General features: G+C 39.3%; 2 protein-coding genes across 2 annotated transcripts; one reads left to right on the top strand and one right to left on the bottom strand.

Annotated features, from left to right (window-relative positions):
* Positions 1–221: 221 nt before the first annotated feature.
* LOC121754052 (tetrapyrrole-binding protein, chloroplastic-like) lies at positions 222–1,797 on the top strand. The gene is made up of 2 exons (XM_042149382.1): positions 222–1,053; positions 1,623–1,797. The coding sequence occupies exons 1-2, from the start codon at positions 396–398 to the stop codon at positions 1,706–1,708; spliced, it is 744 nt and encodes a 247-aa protein (XP_042005316.1). The 5' UTR covers positions 222–395; the 3' UTR covers positions 1,709–1,797.
* A 3,658-nt stretch (positions 1,798–5,455) lies between these two features.
* Positions 5,456–9,218, bottom strand: LOC121753739 (protein FAR1-RELATED SEQUENCE 5-like). The gene is made up of 3 exons (XM_042148987.1): positions 9,182–9,218; positions 8,024–8,451; positions 5,456–5,672 (listed from the first exon to the last, which is right to left on the bottom strand). Coding segments are annotated over exons 1-3 (645 nt in total). The 5' UTR covers positions 9,183–9,218; the 3' UTR covers position 5,456.
* Positions 9,219–9,497: the final 279 nt, after the last annotated feature.

Genomic DNA, 9,497 nt, shown 5'->3' with positions numbered 1-9,497 from the left:
GTTTGAATACATGAAATGAACGTCATCATAGAATATGTAAGTACATAAATTGGACATTAAATGGGGTGAAATTCAATATAAGATGATTTTCACTTTTGTCTAAAGATGACAAAATCAAAGTATCCCAACCTCACCCCAACCCAGCCAATCAGAATCCAGCATTGTATTTTATGTGGTGACCTCTTCACACATTTCTTATCTCTCCCCAGTCCCCCCACAATACATCTATATTTTCTCTTATCTCACGCATTCTATAACTCCATATCCCAAACAACAAAATACAACAAAAATTTTAAAAAAAAGAAAAAGTATACTAGTAGTTAAATCAATCAACAAAAATTGTTACAAATAACATCATTCCATCCACAAATTCTTTCAAAAAAAAAATTAAAATAATGTCCACCAACACCTTAAACTCTATACACCACCACTACCACCGCTCTCTCCGGCGGCGCCACTCCCTAGACTCCCCCCGCGCAACCCTATTCCTCCGCCGCACCACCACCACCACCTCGCTCTCCCACTCCTCGACCACCTTCGCCGCCACCTCCGCCGCCACGTCCACCCCCACCACCGACCCCTCCACCTCAAAATATTCCACCTCACTCGACCTCCTCCGGCAGCACCTCACCGGAAAAGACCTCCGGCAGGCCGACGAGGAGACCCGCCGCCTCATCATCGCCCTCGCCGGCGACGCCGCCGTGAAGCGCGGCTACGTCTTCTTCTCTGAGGTCCAATTCATCCCCGCCTCGGCGCTCCGGGAAATCGACGCGCTGTGGCGGGAGCACAGCGACGGGAAGTTCGGGTACAGCGTGCAGCGGAGGATCTGGAAGAAATTGAACAGGGATTTCACGGAGTTCTTCATCAAGGTGGGGTGGATGAAGAAGCTGGAGAGCTCGGAGGTGGAGCAGTATAATTACAGGAGCTTTCCGGCGGAGTTTACGTGGGATATGGAGGAGGGCCCGCCGGAGGGGCATCTGCCGCTCACGAATGCGCTGAGAGGGACGCAGCTGCTCAGTTGCATTCTCACCCACCCTGCTTTTGACGGAGAAGATTAGGGCTGGCAATTTTCGACACGACACGATAATCCGACACGAATCCGCACGAAATTATTGGGTTGGGGTCAAGTCTTATTGGATCCGTGTCCTTATCGGGTTGACCCATTAAGAACCCGATAATTTCGGGTTGGGTTCGGGTCGGATGCGGGTCGGATACGGGTAACCCATTAAGAAATATTATTATTATTTTTATTATTATTTTAAAAAATATATATTACTTTAATGTTTTAATTTCTTATAAATTAGGTTTAAATAGTATAAAACGAATTTTAATTGTGTAAATTAGGTTAAAAATTAAGGTTTAATCGTGTAATATTAGGTTTTAATCGTGTAATATCAGGTTCGGGTTGTTATCGTGTCGTGTCAACCCATATTATATCGTGTCGATAACGGGTTCGTGTCGGGTGCGGGTCGTGTTCGGATTTGAAGGTAGCAGGTCGGGTTCGTGTTCGGATTTACAGTTTCCTTAACAGGTCGGGTTCAGGTTAGGCCTTATTGGGTTGGGTCATTATCAGGTTGACCCGATAACGACCCAATCCGCACGACTTGCCAGCCCTAGAGAAGATGATGATCAGAGTGATGATGAGAGAGAGAGTGGAGCTGTGGTTAAGCCTTTCACCACTCCCTTCCAAACTAATTACTCTTTCTGATTAATGTAATCCCTTCTTTTTATTCTCGATATAATGCTTTTATAATATCAAAGGAGTCAAATAAATTCATTACTAGTTCTTTTTTTGCATTTTTATTTTAGATTTAAAAATAATTAGAGTAGTATGACTACTGCTATTTGAATTGAATAAATAGGATAGAGGAAAATTGATGGACCAATGTTACTAATAATGTGTGAAAGAGGACAAAATTACAGTAATATTTTAAATTCTTTAGAGAAGGAATATTTCACAGGAGTTTGCATGGAATAATTACAACCGAAGAAGTAAAATATAATAATAGAAGATAAAAGTTATAAAGGTACAAAATTATATGCATTGTTTATAGAAGAAACACTGTGGTAAGCAGTGTGTTTAATTGATATGTTGACTGCTTTTGTATGTAACTCTAAATACAAACAAATGATAACTTTCCGTTACTCCAAAATTTGCCGTTATGGATTTCGGCTTTCGGTAATTCCAATGCACGCACGACGCTCTCAAAATAAAATAACAAACCCCAAATTCTTAGCTTTTGTGAAACTGTTGTAAAGAGCTACACTTCAACTCACATTAAATTTTACCATAAAAAAAAGTAAAGTAATACTCCTACATCTTTCTATTTCCATCGACAATAATTAATCTCATACACAAAAAAGGGCAATCCAATAAAAAAATGTCCAATAAATACCATCTACATATGCATATATACACCAGTAACCACAGACTTCATTTCTCATGAAAAAGGTGAGCAGGTGTATGATAATGGATAGAAAGTGAAATTCATTGTATCTCACCTAAATAAAGCTGATGGTGTGAGATAGGTAGAGGCACAGCCTCCCCTCATAGCTGTTGGTTTTTTCAGAATACAACTACAGGACATAGCAGTTCATCCATAAATTGATCTCCTCCGGGCCGTCCACTACGCTGTCTCTATACCGTCCCTTAACTACTATTTGACCACTATTTGAGGGCCCCACTGTCCTTTTTTCCTCCATCCCTTAACTAAGGGACGGAACCTGCAACGCTCCGTCCCTTAACCGTCCCTTATTCCGTCCCTTAATTACTATTCATTCAATTTTTTTTTTTTTTTTTCTAACCCAATTCAATTAAAACAAACACACTTTATTAAAAAACACACTTTATTAAAAAACACACAACATAAAAAAACACACAACATAATTTAAAATACAAATTTAAAGAAAAATAAAAAAACTAATCCGCCGGCTAATCATCCTCCGGAGGCGGTCGAGGTTGAGGGGCAGTCGGAAGGCCAAGTTGTGCTGCCATATGCACAATTCTGTTCCACCAGGCCGTGAATTGGGCGTACGAGAAGCGGGAAGTGTCCGCCATTGTGGCGGTCATGTACGCAACCATATGTGTGTCCGAGCCTCCCCGTGAGCCCGATCCCGAGGCCGGCTGGCTTGATTCGCCTAGGCCCTTCTTTGCTCTAGCCGCTTTAGCCGCCTTCGTCCCTTGCGGCCGACGGTGACCACTCGCGGATCCTCCAGCATCGCCGACCGTACCCGCAAACTCCTGGGATTCAGCCTCAGGTTGGCTGATGCCCTCAGCGGTGTCACCACCAGACGAGTATTGGCCACTCGCCGTATGCTTCGTGCGCTTCGAGGTTGAGCCCGAGCTGGAGCGGAAACCACCGGCCCACAGTTCCTCGTCCTTGACGGCCTGCCAAACATCAACAAATCTGAATTGATGACGTTCATCCTGGTAGTAGGCGCGCAAAGCGGACGTCAAAATGTCGGTTGCAGTGGCGCCGCTTTGGTAGCGCACCTCTTCGGCTGAGTAGATGCCGCAGAATTTTTTGACCTATCGGTCGACTCGGTCAAAGTGAGAGCGGAGCATTTTAAATTTGCGCTTGCGGGAGCCTTTCGGCTTTATCTGGTGGTAGACCTCGTAGACCTTTTCCCAGAAACACTTCCGGGATTGTTGATTCCCGACGATGGGATCGTACGAGACGGTGATCCAGGCGTTGTACACCACCAGCGTTTCGAGGTTGTTGTACGTATGCCGGCCTAGATCCTCTTCCTCTTCTTCCTCCTCGTCCTTGCCCGCCTGGGGTTGTACACCGCCTTGGCCACCTCCACCGCCTCGGCCACCTACACCGCCCACTACTCCCGGCGTGGGATCAACGGGAAAATCCTCCCGGATCTGGGATAATCCCTGCGAATACCGCGGGGCGAAGGGACGGACATATGCATCAAGGTCTAAATTGGGTGGTTGGTACCCCCCGGCGTCGCCGAACCCTGGGTCCCCGGCGTTGACGAATCGGAACCGCCCAATGTGTTGATCATGGTCTCCCAATCGCCGAACGCATTAAGATCCCACCCGCCGTAGTTGCCGTCGCCGTCGCCGGACATCTTGAGTTGTTATATGAAAATTTGAGAGAAAATTTAGATGATAGGAAGAATAGATGTGTAGTTGTGTGTGAAATGAGGATGGATTTAGGAGTATTTATAGAGTAAAAAAAATAATTAAAAATAAAAAAAAAAAAAACGGTATTATTACCGTTAGAAAAAAATTTTCTTTTATTTTTATTTTATTTTTTTAAAATTTGAATTTTTAAAAAAAAATATTTATTGCGTCAGCACGTGACGGGACGCGAGACGCCGGCGAGACCCGTAGTGGATGGTCTCACCAAGCATAGAAGAACATGCCAACAACCCACTATAATATTATTTGTACATCTTGGCAAAGAATCTCAAGACTTATAGTACATAAAAGCCATCTCTCAGTTGAAATGCTCGGTTTTATACCAATGAATTAAGATCATGCAAAATAATTTGGCTTCCACTAAAATATTCCAACTCAAGATGCCTTTTGATTGCTCGGCAGCTTCAACAGTTTCTTCCTTCAGGGTGCCGCCACTTTTTCTACATTTTCACAATTTTGATTAAGCATTGCTCCAAGTGATAGTTAATCCTGGCTTTACAGAGAATATTGTTCTGAAATTCAAAGTCAGAAAGCACAATTGGCAACCAGAGATGACTAGCGGCTGCCACATGAGTTTAGCCTAATAATATGGTTTTGTGACAGTTTGTTTGGACCCTAAAACACAATTTTTTAGAACAAAAGAAGATGCTGCTGAATTATTGGGCTAAAACTGTCACAAATTCATATTATCCGGCCAAACTGTCAGAAAAGTATATCATCGGCCTGCAACAATGTATTTTCTCTTTATTTTATTATTGTTTCTTATTAATTATTCATTAGGTATTAGTTACTGAGGGTTGTGGGCTACTATGTGAGATTTGCAGATAATTAAATAAATAATCTAAGCCTAATAAATTTGAGACTTGTCTAGGACTAGGAGATTGATCAATCAGAATTGTACGCTTGGGCAAGAGGAGTCTTCCTCTTGATTGTATGTTTCCTTCCATACAACTGATTTTCTAGTTTATTATATTTGGTTCAGTTTATTACTTGATTGTTCTTTACTCTATAATATGGTATAAACCCACTCATCAGAGAATTGATTGGAGAAGATACACAAACATATGCACAATCATTATACATGCATAAGCACAAAAAAAATCAGCACATGCAGAAGCCACCTACTGTGTACACCATCATTCTTTCACATATATTCTCAGTTCTCACCAATTTCAATGTGTGTCGACAGTTAGAAATAAAACTAAGTTTAGTAACTGAATAAAATCTCAGCAAAGCATATGCATAATCAATATGGTAGAAAGGATTGCAGGTCATTTCAGAAGACAAGGTAATGGTACTCACCCTACAAACTTGGTTTTTTGTGGTTTGAAAGCTGCTGCCTTCTCTCTTCGAGTTCTTTCAGATTATTGCGGGTCATTTGAACTTTTGATGTTATATGATCAGTATGACTTTCAACATCTTTCATGAGAATAAGTAGCTGCTCCCTATATGCTGCACTCAGACGTTTCTTTACCCTTATTTCAGCAGTTAACTCCTGAATCCTTTTGTCTTTCTCATCCTACAATTAACATAATATTAAACTCGAGAGATTTCAAATTGAAAAGCAATTAAACTCGAGTAATTTCAGATGAGTAATACACAAAAGAAAAATGACTGAAATAACAGAAATTTTTCAAAGAAGATTTTCTCAAATAAAGAAAATATTATCAAGCATACTTCACCCTCGCTGACTTTACTTAATAAGTACTACTTTCTACACAAAATACTAAGGCCCTTCTTGGTATGATGGAATGGAATGTGATTCCTACTTCCGTTCTATTCATTTGCTTGGTACGATGCAATGAAGGAGGAAATGGAATGAAAATGCAAATTTCATTACTATCTTCATTCCATTCCATCGTACCAAGAATGGCCTAAGACACTTCTTGGTGTAATAAAATGGAATGTGATTCCAACTTCCATTTATTCATTTGCTTAGTATGATGGAATAAAGGAAAGAATGAGACGAAAATGCAAAGAAATTGCCATTTCATTCCTATCTTCATTCCTTTCCTACCTTCACTCCATTCCATCCCATCATACCAAGTAGGGCATAAGAGAAGGAATCTATTAAATGAAATGGCATAAATGAGATATAATGGTGATGGTTTCGACAATAAGAGACACAATAATCACAAGCAGTAAACAGCATCATAAGTTGAAGTCGAGATATGTTTATGTTTATCGTATGTATCAAAAAATGTTTATAACCATTACACAGTTCGAGCAGAAAGGCCAGGACCGACAGGGAATTTAATATTCCTTGGCCAAAAAAGAAAGAAATCTCACTCCATAGCTATCATCATTTAGTATAACCATGTTCTTGAACACAGTTTTAAAACAATAGTGATGCCTATATTTATGCCATAACATATTAAGATGACATGAGGAACCTGCATAGGATCTCAAAATGAACTATTGTGTCGATGTTTATTCCATAAGTATTAACACTATATGAGGAAAAACTCAATACTATGAGACCCCAAAATATCCCTTGAAAAGCAAAACTGCCACAGCTTTGAGCGAAGCGATGAAATTAAAAGAACCAAGTTCTTGAACTTCAATTGACAGTTTATTTGGTTCTTGGTAGTCAACCTTATAGGGATATACCATTCTTTCAGTCGGTATTGTGAATTGTGATAGAGGTCGTTGTTTACTAGGTTTCCCTACAATACACGTCTCGTGCATTCCTTGTACTCTACTTAGTTGTTAATTGTTGTTTATTGTGGTTAGGAGTCTTGTTATTGATAGAATCTTAGAGATAGGTATATTCAGTAGAGTTTGAGTACAAGTGGAGTATTTATGTATGATAGGGAGTGATAGGCGGAACTCGGAAGCACTGTAAGCATTCACCAATATCTCAGCATACGAAACATATGGTATGATTTGCATGATAAATAACAAAGAAGTTAGAAGTTTAACCAAAAAAGGCAAAGTCCTAACCTTCGCAGCAACTTGCTAGTCTGCAAAACAATAACTCTGGATACTTCAAACCAAGAATAATCCCTATCTATAAGACTACAAAAGACTCCAACTTGAATAAAACTCTAAAAGATAACCCTATTTCTAAGACTCTACTAATAACAAGACTCTTGCTAACAATAAACAATTAAATAACATATAGTAATAAACTAAAAGATAGCTCTACAGCAGATCGATATCAACGTGATAGTCATAAATAGCTCCTCATTAGAAGATCTATTAGTATGGAATTTTTCGATTAGGAATGGTTTATAGTCTATTTTATGTCCCACGTTTCTTTCTCTTTGTTTTTTTTTTTGTTTCTTTCTCTTTGTTTGTTGTTCTTTTTTTAATGTTCTCGTTCCAGTACAGCATTTATCCCTTTACCCGCCTTATACTCCATATCAATTGGTGCGGTGAATGATGGCTACTTCCCATAGCACGGAAGCAAGCTTGGTTTTAAGGAAAGGTGAAGGCGGTGGAACAACTCAACATCAAGTTAGACAGCATCGATGCCAAGTCCAAAACATCGATGCCAAGTTTGAAGCAATCATGCAGGAGATACGGATGTTCCTGCATGTTATTATTATTTACACCCACTTTGCACAGTTTTGCAAACCGTTATTGCTTCATGGTTGTTGGTTCAAAATAAGTGCTTTACAGAAAAAGCTAAAAATAACAAAATCTACCTGCTATTGCTTTCTCTAAAATCTATCAGGAGAAAGCAATAACCTCAAGTCGAGCAAACATAATACCAGGTACCAAAAACAACAAGTCAAAAAGTACGATCTTACTGTGATGGTTAGGAGTACGATGAAACAGGAAAAATGTAAAGATAAAACTTATGTTTGTAAAAAGATCAAAGAGGCAGCATGAATAATCAGGGAATATCCAAATTTCGCTACTTACAAAAGTAGGGCATCTCCTGGGAAGTGAAACTACCAAAGGATGGTTGTGGTCTCGCACGAATTTCTTGACAACCCACCTCCCTCCATTATCTTGTTTTACTAAGAGTGTTGCAGTACAACCACCCCTTCGTTTTTGTCCACCTTCATTTGACACATTACCTGTCTTTTGGCTAGTAGGAATGCTTCTACAACCAAACCCACATGATACAAATGAGCCATCCCCCTCTGATTTACTGGACGATATAATGCGGGTCAAAAATCCTGCTCGGCCAGCATATTCATTGTAGTATGCTCTAGCAGCAGCTTCTGTTTCAAACACCATACCAACATAAGGTTCTGCATTTCTCTCAGCTTCACGTGACGTTACGTCCCCTTGTACCGATGCTTCCATCAACCCATTACCACCATCAAGTGCTGCATCTACATCCACTGAAAGAAAATACTGCACTGCATAAGTCCAACCATGAAAACAACAACCATTCAAGAAATATAGATATTGCACATCCCACGGACAACGGACAGATATTCAAACTGAGATTCTAGATATCATGACTGTAACTATTCTCAAAAGTGTGCACTAGCAGTTATTGAACTATAGTTAAGAAACGAAACTGGCAAAAGTCTTCACCGTTGCACGAAAGCATTCCACACAAGAAACCAAGCTAAACTTTTCCAGAGCATGAAAATTTTAAAGCAGAATTATTAGAGCAATAGACTATCGAAACAAACTCATATACACATTCATAATTTGGGAAGAATCAAATCTAATGCTTCAATTTCCTTCCCTACTCAAGGAATCGTTTCTTATTGGTAAGTGAGCTTCTTCTTAGTCAATCAAATATGAAATAACTTACATTGTAACTGGTAAAACACGACATTCACAGACTACCCTCTTTTACACCACATCTGTTCCAATTTTTTCAAATTTTCTTAAAAGCAACGAGCACCACAAATGGAGTCGAGTTTCACGAAATTGTACAAAATTAATCTGATTCTGGACTGAAATTCATAAATTAAAGAAATGTTTTTTTAAAAAGGCACTCCCATACTACAGAATCCAGGATCAAAATTACTAGACATGAAGATTCGGCATTATTAAAGGCATACACAAATAACACTAGAAAACGTGGAAAGAGAGAAAAAGAGGAGGGTTTAATACTGCTGAAGCTGCTGCTTATCTCAACTCCGCAATTTCTTGGTTTCGGCTTCTCAAAAAGTTCTGTTTGAGTTTCCAAATTTCTTTCTTCCATTTACTGATCGGTTACGCATTTAAAACTTAATAACCAATTTTGTTTAAAAGAATAAAAACACAGTATACATTAATAAAATTAATCATTATCTATGTGATAAGTTTCTTCCTGGTTTAATGGTTTCAAATTAATATCATTATCTATCTCTTCTAATTTTTCAATTTTATATTGAAACTAATATCATTTGCTACTTAATAGTGTATCAATTTTAAATTAAAACTTATT

The sequence above is a fragment of the Salvia splendens genome, chromosome 11, assembly GCF_004379255.2.
Source record: "Salvia splendens isolate huo1 chromosome 11, SspV2, whole genome shotgun sequence".
In the NCBI taxonomy this organism is placed as follows: Eukaryota; Viridiplantae; Streptophyta; class Magnoliopsida; order Lamiales; family Lamiaceae; genus Salvia; species Salvia splendens.
This window is presented reverse-complemented; position numbering and strand designations above follow the sequence as displayed.